Source organism: Macrobrachium nipponense, chromosome 33 (genome assembly GCF_015104395.2).
Source record: "Macrobrachium nipponense isolate FS-2020 chromosome 33, ASM1510439v2, whole genome shotgun sequence".
NCBI lineage: Eukaryota > Metazoa > Arthropoda > Malacostraca > Decapoda > Palaemonidae > Macrobrachium > Macrobrachium nipponense.
This window is the reverse complement of record NC_087219.1, coordinates 55,452,977-55,470,407: the sequence shown is the minus strand read 5'-3', so window position 1 is coordinate 55,470,407 and position 17,431 is coordinate 55,452,977. Positions and strand designations below refer to the sequence as shown.

General features: G+C 38.5%; 1 protein-coding gene and 1 long non-coding RNA gene across 2 annotated transcripts in view; one reads left to right on the top strand and one right to left on the bottom strand.

The window, feature by feature from the left end:
- Positions 1-1,482: 1,482 nt before the first annotated feature.
- Positions 1,483-7,299, top strand: LOC135203210 (uncharacterized). Its single transcript, XM_064232963.1, has 2 exons — positions 1,483-1,961; positions 5,374-7,299. The coding sequence occupies exons 1-2, from the start codon at positions 1,778-1,780 to the stop codon at positions 5,682-5,684; spliced, it is 495 nt and encodes a 164-aa protein (XP_064089033.1). The 5' UTR covers positions 1,483-1,777; the 3' UTR covers positions 5,685-7,299.
- A 7,437-nt stretch (positions 7,300-14,736) lies between these two features.
- The window catches only part of LOC135202752 (uncharacterized), a 3,430-nt gene continuing 735 nt past the window's right edge, over positions 14,737-17,431 (bottom strand). Inside the window, exon 3 of the long non-coding RNA XR_010311816.1 lies at positions 14,737-15,197. This is a non-coding gene — a long non-coding RNA (uncharacterized LOC135202752). The remainder of the gene's footprint in view (positions 15,198-17,431) is intronic.

Genomic DNA, 17,431 nt, shown 5'->3' with positions numbered 1-17,431 from the left:
TACGACAATTGAGTGACAGCACAACCCTTAACTAAGAACTGAAATAAAATAAAATGTAATTTACTAATATTTATAATGTTTTTATTAAGGAGCAAACAGCAAAATAATAAAAAAAGATCGTAATTAAGGGTTATGCTGCCACTCAAGTGTCGCATTATAGGACATTAGGAGCACAAGGACTTTTTGATCACCCTGTAGAACATAAACTGAAGACGCTTTGATTTCAGGTCAGAAGCCCCCTGTAGGCTCGTTCTTTACGAGTAGAGTTCATCTTTCGAATGATGATGATCATAAATAGAATGAATCACTTACTTTGCGTTGCAATGTGTCATCCAACGACCTCTCTCTTTCACCTTTACACATGAAGTTCAAGATCGAGAATTAAGGTACAGAGAAGAAGCACCTCGATAAGCGGGTTATTTGAGTTGGCGTGGGAGACAGGAAGCGTGTTGGCTCGTCTCAGTGTATACGCTCCAGTTGCATTCCGATTTCCCCTTAGACCTATAAAGGGATTTTGTTTGGCAATATTGTATTCAAGAGGTTATGCGTGATAATATTATACGCATATATATAATGTTTGCATATACATATACATATACATATACATACATATAAATATATAAAACGAATGCCACAGAAAAATGATAGGCAGAAATCAAAGCGCTTTCGTGTTTATTAAGACGTCGTCAAGGAACGTTCCTTGACGCTGTCCTAATAAAGACGAAAGCGCTTGGATTTCTGCCTATCATTTTTCCTGTGGTATTCGCTTATTTAATGGAAGGTCACGTGCATGTCCTATATATATTTATATATATATAGTTATTATATATTATATTTATGTAGATATAGAGTATATATTTAATGTTGATATAGATATATGTATATATATATCTTATTATCTATAATGTAGATATAGCTTATAACATGAATATACATATATGTATGATATATATTGTGTGTATATGCATATACATATTTATACATTATATATGTATAATATATATATATATATATATATATATATATAAATGAATAATATTAAATGAATTTTTATCCCATCACCGTGATTTATATATATATATATCATATATATATATATATATATATATATATATATAATATATATATATATAATATATTATATGAAATTAGCCTTTTAAGCGCATGTCAGTTTCAATGCACATTTTCAGCTAATGCAAGGTCCACTTAGTCTGTTTGCAATGTTAAAGGTTTTTCCTCTAACAACACGGAGGTAAATCTTTCTTTTCTTTCCCTACTGTGCCAAGACAAAAAATTGGCTGAGCTTTGAAATGTACTTTTCCAAGCACAACATTGTATAACTGCATCCACGTCAGCCAGCCAACCATTTGAGACATTCGCTGTGACGTAACGGCAGACGGCCAATGCGGGAAACATTCAACTTTGCCAAAAATTCCCGTGGCAGGTTATATATACCACGATGGGCTGATCGCGAATCCTAGTATACTCGCGGCTTCTTAACCAGCTCTCACCTTTTGAAAGCCTCGTCCTGTTGACGCAGACCTGAACTCACTTTTATCAAAGTGTCTGGATGTACAGATAAACATTTTGGATTTTAAGGATATCTAAGTGCTATCTGAGGGTGTGCCGTTCTAAAGAGAAGAATATAAGGAAATCCTCCAAAGGGATAGTAGACCTAGACCAAGATCGCGGCGTCACCTTGAAGAACACGGTCATAACTCCAATAGGATTTGCTTCAGTTTATAGACACAGTTGCCCTAAAAGCCCTTTTGTCAAGATGGTTTTCACAGCAAAAAAAGGGGCACCCCCTATCGTCGAGATCAAAGGCACCGCCACCCTCTGCTTTAACGAGGAGGGCACTCGCTTCCAAGGGTCGATATCAGCGGAGGACGATACACAGTTTGTGATCTACGGCAAAAAATCGCAGCTGTCGGAGGACGCCGAGAACGAGACAACGGAAGGTACGACAATTTTAGATTAAGTAAATAAGGCAGTCGCTCGGCGCAGAGGTGTTGAATAGGGACTGGTGACAGATCCCTTTACTTCGAATTCTTGAGAATCATCTTATCTTTGCTAGTATCCTAAATACGCATACAAATGTACGTGCGCACATACACAGACACATTATACATGATACATAATATCTATACATTATATAAAACATATATATATATATATATATATATATATATATATATATATATATATTAGATCCCTTTACTTCTTCGAATTCTTGAGATTCATCCTATCTTTGCTAGTATCCTACATACGCATACAAATCTACATGCGCACGCACAGACACACATATGTATGTCTATAATACATAAATATATACATATATATACTATATATATATATTATATATATATATATATATATATATATATATATATATATATATATATATATATATATATATCTATATATATATATATATATATATATATATATATATATATATATATATATATTATATATGTGGGTGGGTGTGTATTTGTATGCATGTAGTTCAGTATCTAAGGAATACATTTGACTGGGAGGCATTTTATTCACATCGGCCTACTCGCTCCATCCTCCTACCCACAACCGCCTCCTCCCTCCCCCCCCCCCATCCAACACACCACACCCATTCCCTGACTACTCCAACATTCCGCACACCATCTCACTCGCCTGAGATGGTGTATATATAAACGATGATTTTAAAAATTCACCTTACCGACAAAAGAAGCTCCAAAATGCATATATTTCTAGAATGTGTCCTGCTCAAAATTACTTTTTTCTTTCATCCCCAAAATATTTGCTTTTAAACTCTGGTTACTACACCTTGTATATGTGAAGTGAGAGAAAGCCTCTAGTGGAAGTGACACACACAATGCAAGTCTTGGAGGTGGATTTTTTTTTTTTTTTTAGCTGATAGGTAAGGTGGGTGAAAGATGAGTGAGGGCAATTAGCTAACTAACCATGGTCAGAAATAGTTTGGAAAGTTAAATATTAGTTTAAGAGTAATGCAAAGTGTGGTTTACCTACAATTTTATTTGGATAAGGGTACAATTTTTTATTGCATGATTGTAATGTGCCAAGAGAAACAAGATATTTCTGTAATGAAGATAAGGGATGCTATAGGATTGACAGATGGGAGTGGCTGGTTTTGTGTAAAACTAGGCCTGAGCCAAAAGTGTGCTATGTACACATGACTGTTCAATTTTGTTACGGATAGATCAATGGGATAGTGTAAGGAAAGAACAAATGTCAACACAGTTTGTGGGAAAGGAAAAGACGTCGTGAATGAATTTTGGAGAGGCTGATGTTTGCGGATGGTGCAAAGAAAACGTTTGACAATGGAATGAAACCTTGAATTTTGGTGAAATAATTCGAAGTCTTCAACAGGGAGAGAAAGTTGGAACTGAATGTTAGAGATATCAAGTTATAGTGGGAAAATGAAAGTCAGGAGGATGGAATTTCGAGTGTAAGTGTGGGATTTAGAAGATCAAATAGGCTCGTTTTTATTTTGCCATTTGGAAGCAAAGGCAATGAATGACTGTAAAATGAGAGAGTCGAATGCTAGAATAGACGGAAACAACGAAGGAATCACGAGCTTTTGAGCAGTTTCGGATGGATGGAGGAAAGTCCACAAAGCAAGAACTAGAAAGGATTAGGGTAATGTCCAACCAATTCTGAAGGAAAGGAAAACGTGACTGATGAATGCAAAATGAAAGCAAAAACGAAAATGGTGGTGGAATGAATTGTTCGCTCACCATACGTGGGGAACGAGGGATGAAAGGGACCGAGATGTGGATACAAGGATATTTTAAAAAGGTTGGTACAGGTTAAGATAGCTCTTGGTGGTTTAAAGCGGTTTGGTCACATGGAGAGAATCGATGATGACAGGTTGTTGAAATTTATGTATCATTCGGAAGTTCTGGGAAGTAGACGGAAAGGGGAAACTAAGAATGGTGTGGCTAGATGAAGCAAATGAAATATCAGAGAAGAATGATCTTAGTATCAGTGAGGCACGAAGGTGGTACAAAGAATGTGCTAGTCGACGCAGTGTGTTTTGTCTGAGTGTACGTAACTGCTGATATTGTTGTTCTCAATGAATTCAGCTTTAACGTTCAATTTGATTCAGAAGGAAAACGATGAATGTGACACACACAAATATATATATATATATATATATATATATATATATATATATATATATAATATATATATATATATATATATATATATATTGCAAAACAAAGAAGTAAATATTGAAAGGAATAAATACCTAGCACTTTTGTGTATTGAATATACACGCTTCCTCAAGGTACACTACTGTACCCAGAAGAAGTGGATATATTAAATACATGAAAGTGCTAGGTGTTTATACATTCTGATATTACCTTCTGGCTCTTGCAGTACATTCAGTCTCGTGATCCATGGAACTAACACACACACACACACACACACACACATATATATATATATATATATATATATATATATCTATATATATATATATATATATTATATAATATATATGTGTGTGTGTGTGTGTGTGTGTGTGTGTGTGTGTGTGTTTGTTATATTTTTGTCTAGCTACATTCTTTACACTTTTATTCTCTTTGAATGACTATGAATAATAACTTTCTGGAACAGGTTTGAGTGTACCAATACTTGAATGTTAGTATATAAGAAATGTTAGGCCGATGGGATAATAAAAAACATAGTCACTCTTAAATTTCTACTTAAAAATACCTATACATGCTCATTGTGATTATGCCTAAGCTTGTCTTGCTACCCTAGAGCTATTTTCAGAGATTTTGTATCATTTCAAATAAGAGATGTACTTATCAGTTTTCATAATTACAATAGCAAATTTTCTGTAAAATGAAAATAATTAAATTTCAGAATAACTAATGTTTCATTAAAACTTGCTATTCTTCCCAACTTTTGACCTACAAGTGTCTTTTCAGATTTGGTGAAAGTAGTAATAAAGCAATTTTTATGTAAACGTGAAACAATACATGAAGTGACGTTAATGAAAGAAAACGCCCCGGTAATTTCTGTATAAAAAGAGAGTGTATTAAGCTTCGTTCTTTCTGGTTTTCCTCAGATGCATCAGATTTCCAAGTCTGATGTATATGTTAAGTAAATGATTTTCCACAGTAGTGCAGGGAGTAACTCAAGCTCAATTCGTAATATGTCAAAATTATTAAATGCATTGCTGAACTGTACAGAATGATTAGGATAGTAGGAATCTAGAACAAATATACAGTCTATGAAGGAAACTCGTAAGAGTGTTAAATCTAGGAGCGCTCTCATTGTTTTGTAGAATATATTTAGATGCCTCAGGATCAAATTGTCTGACCTTCCTGCTTTTGTTTCCAGATCAGCTCGGAATAAACCCCGGTGATGAACAGGACACCGTTCCAGTGACATTTGACATCCGGATTGTGGATTGTGAAGTTGGAGAGGAGTATTCTCTGGAAAAGGTCCACGGAAGGAACGGAGAGCTCTGCACCTTTTCATGTGCTTCAGTCAGTTTCACCACTGAGGAAGTTTACCGAGGCCACAAAGCTGATATGGTGTCTCAGAACTGCCTAGGACACACGATGAACGGCAAGAGAACGACTGTCTACCGAGGACCAATCAAGCTGAGCTACGAGGCAGCGCCAAGAAATGTGCAGTGGGTACTGTGAAGCGCCTAGAGATAGCAGTGTTTTACACTTGGAAACAGCTCAGTACTGCCAAATGCAAGTGGTCCACCTTTGAAAGTCCCCCAAAAAGTGAACTCTGTGCTTTGGCTGAAGGAGAAATGTTGCTTTTGAGTACTGATAATCTATACCAAGTAACGTTAGAGAAGTAAGTAACTTACTTCTCTAACAAAACAAAAGTTCTTTGAGGAACAGTGTAAGCAGTTTGCTACACTCAAGGGACCATTCAAAAGACAGCTTTCATGTTCAGCATTTGATGTCCCCAATGTGGACTAACACTTGTTTCCTGGTGGGCAGGAAAGATTTGTATTTGCAGCGCGGGTTCGTGCATCACTGAAAGGTTTGCTGTCTTCACAGACTGAGGGACACTTGGGATGAGCATTCCAATCTCTGGGATGAAGTGATCAACAGACCTAAAAGGACATTTTGTGACAGAAAGAAACTTGAGTGGGATGTTTGCTATGTTGATGATAGAATCAGCACTTGAGTACAAAACACTAGATGGATGAGTTTCAGTTCATACTGGGATCTCGCCACAGTGGTGTTTATGTACCTGTGGTATCGAAATATTTGGATTGGAGGAAAAGGAAGCCTTGAGTGGTCTGATCCCATTCTAAGACAGAACTCAACAACTGTATGAAGTTATATACCTTCGAAGTATTTATCTCACAAGACCTTAGAATTGTTTGTACAATTTACAGAACATTAAAAGATCCAGCATTAGGGCGGAGTCTTACAAAGCGTTCAAGGATAAACTCGGAGTCACAACTGAACACAAACAAAAGATTCATTCGATAAATCAATCTCTAAAACTTTTCCATAACTGATAACCATGAGGCTTGCGTGGTGTGTAGAACAACTACCAGAGGAAAGACAAAAGCATTTAATAAATAACAGTAATAATAAGATTCAAGCTTAAGTCAACAGCTTCAGAATAGGTCAATGAATAAAATGAATGAATTATAATAATCACAATAACATTGTTGATGACGTGAGGTATAATAAAGGAAAAAATTGGATTACTCCCATGAGAAATGAGTATTCATGTCTTTTTGCAATGCTTTAATATTTTCATTGTTATTATTTAAGTAAATAAGAACCACCCGACACAAAATTTTATTGATCAACACTCGAATATTGTCCACAACATTGCTATTCTTGTTTGAGGGTGACTGAAAGCTATTTATAGTGCAGGGTTCACTCTCTGTTTACCTTTGCTACCAGCACTGATAAATATTTCCAATGATGCTAAACTACAGTTTATTTGTGCAAAAAAAAGAACCAAATTTTGAGAGAAATGCCTTGTAAACTGATAGCCTATTCGAAGACGAAACCAATTCGACAAAAGTTTGACTTACTCGAGCATTTGCAATCAGGCAGGAAATCGAAAGGACTGAGTAGTAAGTGCCAGAGCTACATAGCAAAGATCATCCACGAAGAAACAGATTCACGACAAATCTTCTATAAACATTTCAGTGTCTAAATCGAGGCGGAGATGTTCGTTCGCCGAGATCACTTAAAGCTGTCTTTTCGAGACCTGTAACAATGAATGTTTTCCTGTTATTTTTTTGGAAATAAAGATGTATATTTTTGTAGCAAATTGTCTTCTCTGTTAAACCCCTTGAAGATGGATCGTGAAGAGGCGCCTGAAGAAAACTTTTATTTATTTATTTATGTTTTCATTGTCTTACAAGAGGAACAAACATTCAAATGGGATTTGGCCACAAGGTCGGAGGGTTGTGAAGTAAGCTTTCACAAAATAGATGACACATAATATGTGTAGAGAGATAATAGAGGTGCAATAACAAAAAGTAAATAAAGAAGGTGGTATATCATAGTTTAACCAGACCACTGAGCTGATTAACAGCTCTCCTAGGGCTGGCCCGAAGGATTAGATATTTCTCCGTGGCTGGGAACCAATTGGTTACCTAGCAACGGGACCTACTGCTCATTGTGGGATCCGAACAACATTATATCGAGAAATAAATCTCTAATCACCAGAAACAAATTTCTCTGATTTCACGTTGCCAGGGCGGGGAAGTGAATGATATTAGCACTTCCATGCAAAAGCAGAAATGGAAGTAAGGAAAAATAACGTCATAATGCAGGGTACAATAAAATATTGTAGACTATGATTGGTCTTAAGTAGCTTGGGCAGCCAATCATGATTGTAGTGACATCGGTTTCTGTAAATTTACCACAATCGCCCCCCAGCACAAACCGGCCCCCCCACCCCCCACACAAAAAATCTTCAGCATTACAGCTTCTTAACATCAATACAAAGGATGCTACCAGGAGTGCTATTGTTTGTTTGTTTGTATGGTACTTTAACATTGCATAGAACCAGTGGTTATTCAGCAACGGGACCAACGGCTTTACGTGACATCCGAACCACGTCGAGAGTGAACTTCTATCACCAGAAATACACATCTCTCGCACCTCAATGGAATGCCCGAGAATCGAACTCGCGGGCACCGAGGTGGCAGGCAAACACCATACCGACCACGCCACTGAGGCCCTAGGAGTGTTATAATTAGTAGCATAGGAAAAATCAACTGCTACGGAAGTTGGCGGTTAGTAAAGCCCAGCTACCGTTTCTTTATAGTTAACTAAACGTGTTTAAAAGATAATAACATTTTACCACAACCATTATGTTCTAGAGCAACCAGTTTATTAAAAACCGTATTGAGAATTCATTTGTAAAATACTGGGCCTGTGTACCAATAAATTTTTTATAACTTGTATTTTAATTCACTTACTAATTTGCAAACTCACTCAGTTCTTAACATTTTTCGTGTCCGTAAAAGCAGAAACGATAGTGATCAAAGCGACCTATTAATACAAATACCATTTCATAAATGACAGCGGTTCCTCGCTGGAGGAATGGTTTTCGCGCTCAGCTGCCAGTCCAGTGGTTCGAATTTCGAATCCCGGCTCGGCCAACGCGGAATTACAGGAATTTATTTCTGGTGACAGAAATTAATTTCTCGATTTAAGTGTGGTTCGGATCCCACAATAAGCTGTAGGTCCCGTTTCTAGGTGACCAATTGGTTCCTAGCCACGTAAGAATATCTAATCCTTCGGGCCAGCCCTAGGAGAGCTGTTAATCAGCTCAGTGGTCTGGTTAAACTAAGATATGCTTAACTTAAGATACAGCCAGCCCCATTTAGCGTTGCATGGCATGTTCATATCCCCCCAAAACGTCTTTGATTACCAAGTTCGACTAATTTGATCATTTATGTCCTACATATTTTCGGTGCCAAATTCACAATCTCTCTAAGCCAATAATCTGCAGTAATTACTATCCTAAACAACCAGTCTTGAGAATTATTAGTCTTTAAATTGGTCTCTTGGAAAGAATAGAATGGAATCTAGCATTTAAGCCTAAGGCCAAGCACTGGGACCTATGAGGTCATTCAGCGCTGAAAGGGAAAATTGAGAGTAAAAAGGTTTAAAAGGTGTTACAGGAGAAAAACCTCAAAGCAGTTGCACTAAGAAACAATTGATAGGGGAGGGTGGAAAGAAAGATACAAGAGAATACGAACGTAAGTACAGTAAAAGGAATGAAACGAGTTGTAGCTAGAGGACGAATGGACGCTGCAAAGAGCCTTAAGTAATGTCTACAGTTCACCGCATGAGGTGCACTGGCGGCATTACCACATACGGGGGCTATATCGAGCCACGTAGCTTAAGACCTTTGTCCATGGAAGTGTAGCTGCCCATCACATTATCTAATTTTCTTTCCAATGGATGGAAATGATTTCTCTGTACTTGCTCCATGGAACAAATAATTTTAGTTTTACCTCCTAATTACACATTGTAGTAAGATTACGTAATGTACATAATTTTTTTGCTTCCAATGCATTTACCGGCGCTATTGGTACTGTACATTTATCCATCAGTATGAAGTCAAAATTTCAGATCGTTTTCCCACATTTTAGCCAAGGGCATTAGATTCGTCACAACAACCATTACCCAAACCACATATCCGCTATTAAGTGTTGAACAAATGGAATTGTCAACAATACCACGAGGGTGACTTACATTCATTTACTTACGTTTAAAATCTGATATAAACCTTTCAACATGTGTTTGTATGTATGGTGTTTTTACGTTGCATGGAACCAGTGGTTATTCAGCAACGGGACCAACGGCTTTACGTGACTTCCGAACCACGTCGAGAGTGAACTTCTGTCACCAGAAATACACATCTCTCACTCCTCAATGGAATGGCCGAGAATCGAATTTCAACATCATGTGTATTCACCCACACGTGAATAATGTTAAATATTCTGGTGTATTTCTAAATTAAGTAGCTTTTCCCCTCAACATCTGTAATTACATTATGGATGATAACCCAGATTCCACATACTTTGTTTTCCCCTATAAAAACACCGACTAAGTAGTCAAGAATTGAAAACTAAAGATCCATTATTTATTTTTAAAAAATACAACTATGATGCACAGGCAAATGGTAGGTTTACGAATGCAGAATAACTGGGGAACCCAGTTCACAAACCTATCAGGATTTTAATGAAAAGTACAGCATGGCAAATTGAGAAATTAAATGAATAGAATCCTATATCTCTCTTGTCGACATCATGGATCCCTAGCAATATCAGCCTAACACTGAAAAAAGGTTTGCAAATCGGCCTAGTTTCCGCATATCTTCTTGAATTCTGGTTCCTCCAACTAAGGCCCCGTCCACACGGCCGAGCTTTGCTCGACGAACTTTGTTCGATGTGACGTCAGAAGCGGAGAAACTGCGGTAAAGTTCTGACTTTTCCCGCTGTTTCTCCGCTTCTGACGTCACATCGGACAAAGTTCGTCACCCAAAGCTCGACCGTGTGGACGGGGCCTAAGAAGAACAGAAAAACAACATCAGCAGAAAATGCTCCTACGGCAATTACTCGGCAACTCCGTAGAGAACGTTAACTCTAATATTTCTTGAAATAGGTACGATATTTTTTACTTTAGAGATAATTAGTTTATAAAAACCACGATTTACGTTTCTCCAATCAATGTTCAGAAAAGGTTATTACCCACTGAAAACTTGCAACCGTCTATCTCGTACATTTCATACGATAATTATGCATCAAGGCTGTACTATAGCAAACATTTATACTTTACAATGCTACTCAGCTTCTGAACGTCATTTAAAGTTAAACATTTTCAAAGTCCTAATCTAAAAAACATAACTTTGTTCTTTCAAGAATTCAGGTAAAAACTAAAGAAACCGCTGAACTTTAAAAAATAAAGCAACGAAGTTGTGTAATATAACTCTTGTTAGGGAGATGATAATTATATGATAGATCAAGTTTCAGTTTTGCCACTAATCCTTTCCAAAAAGACTCGATAGCTCCTACCTTAGTATACTGTATCTAAAAATGTATCTTGATGCATACATTAAATGCCTGATGACCTTTTAAGGTGCGTCCACACGGTCGAACAATGTCCGACGGACAAACATTATTACCATATCGTAGGCGAAGCAGGATGACGTCATAAGCGTTGAAAAGATGGAGGTAGATCTGGTAACAAACAGTGGTACCAGATGAGGTTGTATACCAGTGCTTTTACTCTGCTCACAAGGCAAAGACTGGCAGATAATTGTTAATTGGTAACAATGTTGGTCCGTCGGACATTGTTCGACCGTGTGGACGCACCCTAAACATTTCAGGTGCTATAAAGCAAATGAGATCAAACACCTGACAGCCATGGATAGCTTGGCAAACACTGACGTTCACTACAGCATCGCATTCACTAAATTAATGAGTAGCAACAATTGCTTACAACTCATAATATCATATCTTCACCGCCTCATTATGTTAATGCACATTTCACATACTCAAAGCCTTGCTGATGGATACCATTAGAAACTCATGTCTTGTAGATAGCATTCCAAACTCAGACTGTGTTCATGAACGGTCCCACAACGCACTGTTCAGGGAAGTGTCACAGTTCCCCACTCATGACCTGCCCCACAAAGATGCCCTTATTCAAGAGTAGTATGAATGTCTCAGTGCCTTGCAATCATGAACAGCATCATAATCATTGTACCGATAGTACCATTTACTCACTGCGTTCACGGTTAGCCTAACCAGCATTTGTCAGGGCTCATATAGAAAATAAATTTATTGCCCAGGTTCATGGATGTCATCACAAAACTATTGGCCAGCATTCGTATGTAGCATCACAAAAGCTATTGCCAGTGTTCGTATGTAACATCACAAATCTATTGCCAGTATTCGTGGGTAACATCACAAAACTATTGCCAGTATTCGTATGTAAAGGCCTGTCCACACGACTAGGCCTGATCGGCATGCTCCGGGGTTGACGGGCAAATTCTGGCGGACTTACCCGTGAATGTTTTCCACACGGGTGAGGCGATGGAGAGGTGGGCGTGCCCGACGATGCCAGTAGTGTGTTCAGTGCGGTACGATAAACATGGTGCCTACCACAAAGAAGAAGATAGTGTAGCATGATAATTGCTTTGTGTATGATGAAAAAGAAGAGAATATGGTGCAAAGAATGGCTCAGTAAAAGAAATGTATATGGTTAACGTACGTCTGCCAGGGTCGAAGCTCAAGCCATCGGGCACCACCATGGTGATTTTGCTACAAGACACATCGGGCAATTTGACGGTTTGCCCGTCCAGTGTGCCCGTTAGAGGGGAAGTCCGCCGATCAGGCCCGATCGTGTGGACTGGCCTTAACATCATAAAACTTCTGCCAGTATTCATGAGTAGCACTACCAACTCCTTACCAGCATTAAATAGTAACTTCCAAACTCAATTCTCATGCACGAGTATCAAACTTATTGCCTGTGTTTACGAGTAAGAAACTCCATGCTCGTTTACATAGTAAAACGCATTGTGTTCATCGAGTAAAACTGTACTCAAAAATAATAACAGCTCACTGCCTGTGTCCATAGTGAACAAAGTCATTGCCTGCGTCCAATATGTTAAAACTCATTGCCTGTGTTCTTAGAGTAACAATCTCTTTGCCTGTGTCCATGGACCAAACTCATTGGCTGTGTTCATAGATAAACATACAAACTCAGTCTTAGCGGATAGCATCTAGATTCACTGTTATGTTTTGAGTGACCTAACGGTATTAAAACTAACCAACATACCTGACAAACTTGACTGACTACACTCCATCCAAAGTAAACACAATCCAAATATTCTATGCAAAAAATATCCACGACTCAAAATTTCTCTTTCAACTAAAACTACTTTCGTGCTGTCTGTTACTAAAGGCCTGTCCACATCAGTGTGCTCCGGGGTTGACGGGCAAATTCTGGCGGGCTTACCTGTGAATGTTGTCCACACGGGTGAGGCGATGGAGAGGTGGGCGTGCCCGACGATGCCAGTAGTGTGTTCAGTGTGGTACGATAAACATGGTGCCTACCGCAAAGAAGAAGATAGTGTGTAGCATGATAATTGCTTTGTGTGTGATGAAAAAGAAGAAAAAAGAATATGGTGCAAAGAATGTCTCAGTAAAAGAAATGTATGTGGTTAACATGAGTCTGCCAGGGTCGAAGCTCAAGCCATCGGGCACCACCATGGTGATTTTGCTACAAGACCCATCAGGCAATTTGACGGTTTGCCCGTCAAGTGTGCCCGTTAGGCCCCGTCCACACGGTCGAGCTTTGTCCGATGTGACGTCAGAAGCGGAGAAACAGCGAGAAAAGTCAGAACTTTACCGCGGTTTCTCCGCTTCTGACGTCACATCGAACAAAGTTCGTCGACCAAAGCTTGACCGTGTGGAGGGGGCCTTTGAGGGGAGGTCCGCCGATCAGGCCCGGTCGTGTGGACAGGCCTTAAGAATTACTGACAAACTTCATAAAACTAATTCCATCTGTTAACAGCAGAAATTCAAATGTTACTCTGGACAATCCCTTTTTCTAGGGAAAACTATGTATGGTTTTGAGGATCTATAAATTGATTAGCTATTGGGTAAGCAAGCCCCATTATCGTTCATGACCCCTACATCCAGGAAGCTTCCTATAACCCCTGTACGTGTCAGGGAAACCGATACCTGGACAACTCATACCTGGAAAACTCATATCTGGCAACTTATACCTGGAAAATTTATATCTAGGACAACCAATATATAGGGCAACTAATAACAGGTAAAAGTTTTTTGAAAAAATAAAAATTATATAAAGAAAAAATTTTGGGGGGAACAATGAAAATAAACCCAATAGAGACTTAATATACCTAAAGGAACATACTGAAACTGAAACCAAGTGCATATTATATGTCAAAGCTTTTACGACAGAATTCCTGGCAGGGATCATATTTGCAAGTCAAGTTATCAATCGCTTGTTGCACTCTTTATACACCCGTTTTGAAGATTCCACTCCTCCCCCCCCCAAAAAAAAAAAAAAAAAAAAAAACCTGCGCTAAAATCGCCTCTAATAAGCATATTTTTTATTTCTAGATATTCGGATGTTGGCATGAAATTGTAAGGCATTATGGAAACCTTCAAGGATATTATTAGTTTTATGTCATGCCAGCTGAATTCCTCAGAATTATTCCACATTTCACTTGGAACCATCTAAGACTAGTTCTAGCGCCTCTTCCTCTTTCGGGTCCTATGCAAGTCACGTCAAAGACAATCTTGTGGCAAACTGTCGTCGTCGGACAGATCTTCGTATGCAATAACATCAGTCTCTTAAATTAGCAAGTGCTGTACAGCACTATCTTCAGACGAAATACTCCTCCATTATATTGGACCATAGGACCCAAGCTCGAAAATTTTCGGTAGAGGTTTGGAGAAAATTGAAATAAACAACCACCTTCATGTCAGGGTATAACTTTAAATACGGCTATTCATGGGTTTTTTTCGAAGTCCATCTTATACCTTGTAGGTTTAACATCAGGGCAAAGAGTAACAAAACAGATCAAAGTTGGGTAACAATGAAAACACAAGGTACATACAAATTACTTACTTCAATGTTTATTGTATATAACTGGTAATATGTAGACATGGTAATATAATATTATAGACAAACTTAAATGTACCATCGATAGCCCTTCACGAATTTTAACAAGATCATCCAGCCCTGCTGACCAGGCTAAAATTAGCATTCTTTCACCTTCTAAATCAGTATCACATAGCCAAAATGGTTCCCCCGATTCCAATATGCAGTACGATAGCGGTATATCCAAGCCATCCTCCTAATGGAATTGTGGGAACACTACTATTCCGTTGTCACCACTGACGAATACTTCGTGATAAAAGTTCAGTCCAGTCAACGGCTCATCTTATAGGGAACATAATCCCAATCAATGCTGGCGGTCTCTTGTGATGTCGAGGCTTTGGCTTCATAGAAAAGAGGACAATATTCTATTTTACTCTATTTACATTGATGCTGTATAAGTGCTCCCCTGTTGAGAATACAATTTCCGATGGGTCCCCCTTAACCATCCCCTGAAAAAACGCTCTGCACGCTTTTACTTCACAACCACAATTCTTGATTTACCCGCACCTGTGAAAAATATATACGTAGTTATTATCCACCAGTTTAATATGGCATTGTGAGGGCTAAAGAAAATCTTAAAAGCAGTTGAAGAAAAGTTTAGTACAAAACCAGACTTCACAAAGACAAGATATGAAATTGAAAAAATCTTCCTTGCAAAGCCAAGACGGCCGTTTGTGTCGTGTTTTCTGGACTAACAATAACTACCATTAACTAATATAAAGGATGCTAGACAGTTAAATGATCATTGTTACGCCTGTTTACTAAAATGTTTTCCCATTTTCTTTATCAAAAACTTTTAAAAATAGGGATACTTTCGTCAAAATATTTATTCGTGCTATGGGTTAACATATTACTCTGTTACCTAGATGTCATTGTCCAGGAATACGTTGCCCGATATGAGTTTTCTGGGAACGAGTGTGCTCTATATCCGTTGCAAGAAAGTTAATATGTTCGAATCCTCCTAAAGAGTCTAACGCCTACCTTCCACTTGAAAATATACCTTTGGGCAAAACCTTTATGAATATTGGCCACAACTTACTGACTTAACCTAACCACAAATTCTCAGGAAGTTATATAGGTAATTCTTCAGAAGCAATCCGCACTGGATATTAAATTAAATAATCACCTACATGGAAAGAGCATGTGAAAAGCAATATAAAAAGTATAGACATTATATGAGAGATTGAACGGGGTGGAATTAAATGAGCTTGATAAGTTTTTACCTCGAATTTTTCCTAAGTCGGGAGAGGTGTTTCCTCTACGGTAATGTTTACTTTTAATGAGCCCTCTAACTTACTTTCTTACGCAAACAAAAGCAGTTCCAGTTACTCATTATTGGCCGAGAGGTGTGACATCGTTATGACGTCATGGGTTTCATAACCAATTACGAACGACTTTAGTCGAAAACTAAGTTTCACTAGCATTTCAGCGGAGTAATAAAGTTAGCTGTCCAGTGTCCACTGGTATCCTTGTTGGACTGAATACTCGAAAAATGAAGCAAAAACCGGCATTTTGTCTTCCTGTAGCTATGGCAGTGGTAGTGGCTGGCCCTTCTGGCATTAATTTTGACAGAGACCTTCGATTTCCTACCGATTGTTTGCAGTGCAATGTGGGTTACGGTGAATTTTATCATTATTTGTCTAGTGGTGGTGGTAAAGAAGTTGTGATTGAATATGCTCAGAGACATAATTTAATTCTACAGCCAAAAAAACTGCGAGTGTTGTGGAGCTATTTGTCGGATCGACTACAACAGGAACGCCTTTAGGTGTGATCGCTCTGTAGTGACGAAAGGACGTCGGCGTAAGCGATGCGACACCCAAATCTATCTGCCACGGTAAGTAGCCTTACTGTAAACCCTGTGGGTAGCGCGCGCAGCGCAACATTACCTCTTGCCGTACATGCCGTGCTTGCCAAGAATCTTTAAATATGCGGATAAGGCGCGAAGCGCCGTTCTGCTACGGCCCTACTGACAGCACACATAAATCGATGGTCGCCGATATGTAGTCGCTCCTTACTTTGTTTGTTGTTGTTTTTGGTATCGCCGCCATATTGGCTTTGGTGTTCTTCCGCCGATTTCGGTCGGTGGTCGAGTGGGCCCGCGAATCAGTAGGTGCTCCCAATTATTATTATTTCTGCAAAGCACTCCTTTCTGGTTGTTTTGCGTAAGAAAATAAGTTAGAGGGCTCATTAAAAGTAAACATTACCGTAGAGGAAACACCTCTCCCGACTTAGGAAAAATTCGAGGTAAAAACGTATCAAGCTCATTTAATTCCACCCCGTTCAATCTCTCATATAATGACTATGCTTTTTATATTGCTTTTCACATGCTCTTTCCATGTAGGTGATTATTTATTTTAATATCCAGTGCGGACTGCTTCTGAAGAATTACCTTGATGGCAAGAAAATTCTTAATTACCTCAAACTTTAAGGAGCCTCTGCAAATTTAACCGAGTGGGATGTAGCCAAGCACATTTAAACATCTAATACCAATATCAACTTAAAACTAAGCAATAGATTAACTCGACACTTACTACCTGACAAGAGTGATTAGTTGGCATGTTCACAACCACCCAAGAATCTGCTAGTTGGTCATCCGACCTACTATGCAGAACATGGGGGCTCCTCCACCCCTCCAGGGGCGCCGCCCCAAAAGGGGTGGAGGATAAGTGAATTTGTTCAAAAACAGCATATACATTATTAAAAGAATCAATATCTTAAAAATTGATATAAGTAAATTTACT

Coding starts and splice junctions, on each gene's coding strand:
- LOC135203210 (XM_064232963.1), top strand. CDS start 1,778: ATGGTTTTCACAGCAAAAAAAGGGGCACCCCCTATCGTCGAGATCAAA. Junction 1,962..5,373: donor CGAGAACGAGACAACGGAAG/GTACGACAATTT, acceptor TTTTGTTTCCAG/ATCAGCTCGGAATAAACCCC.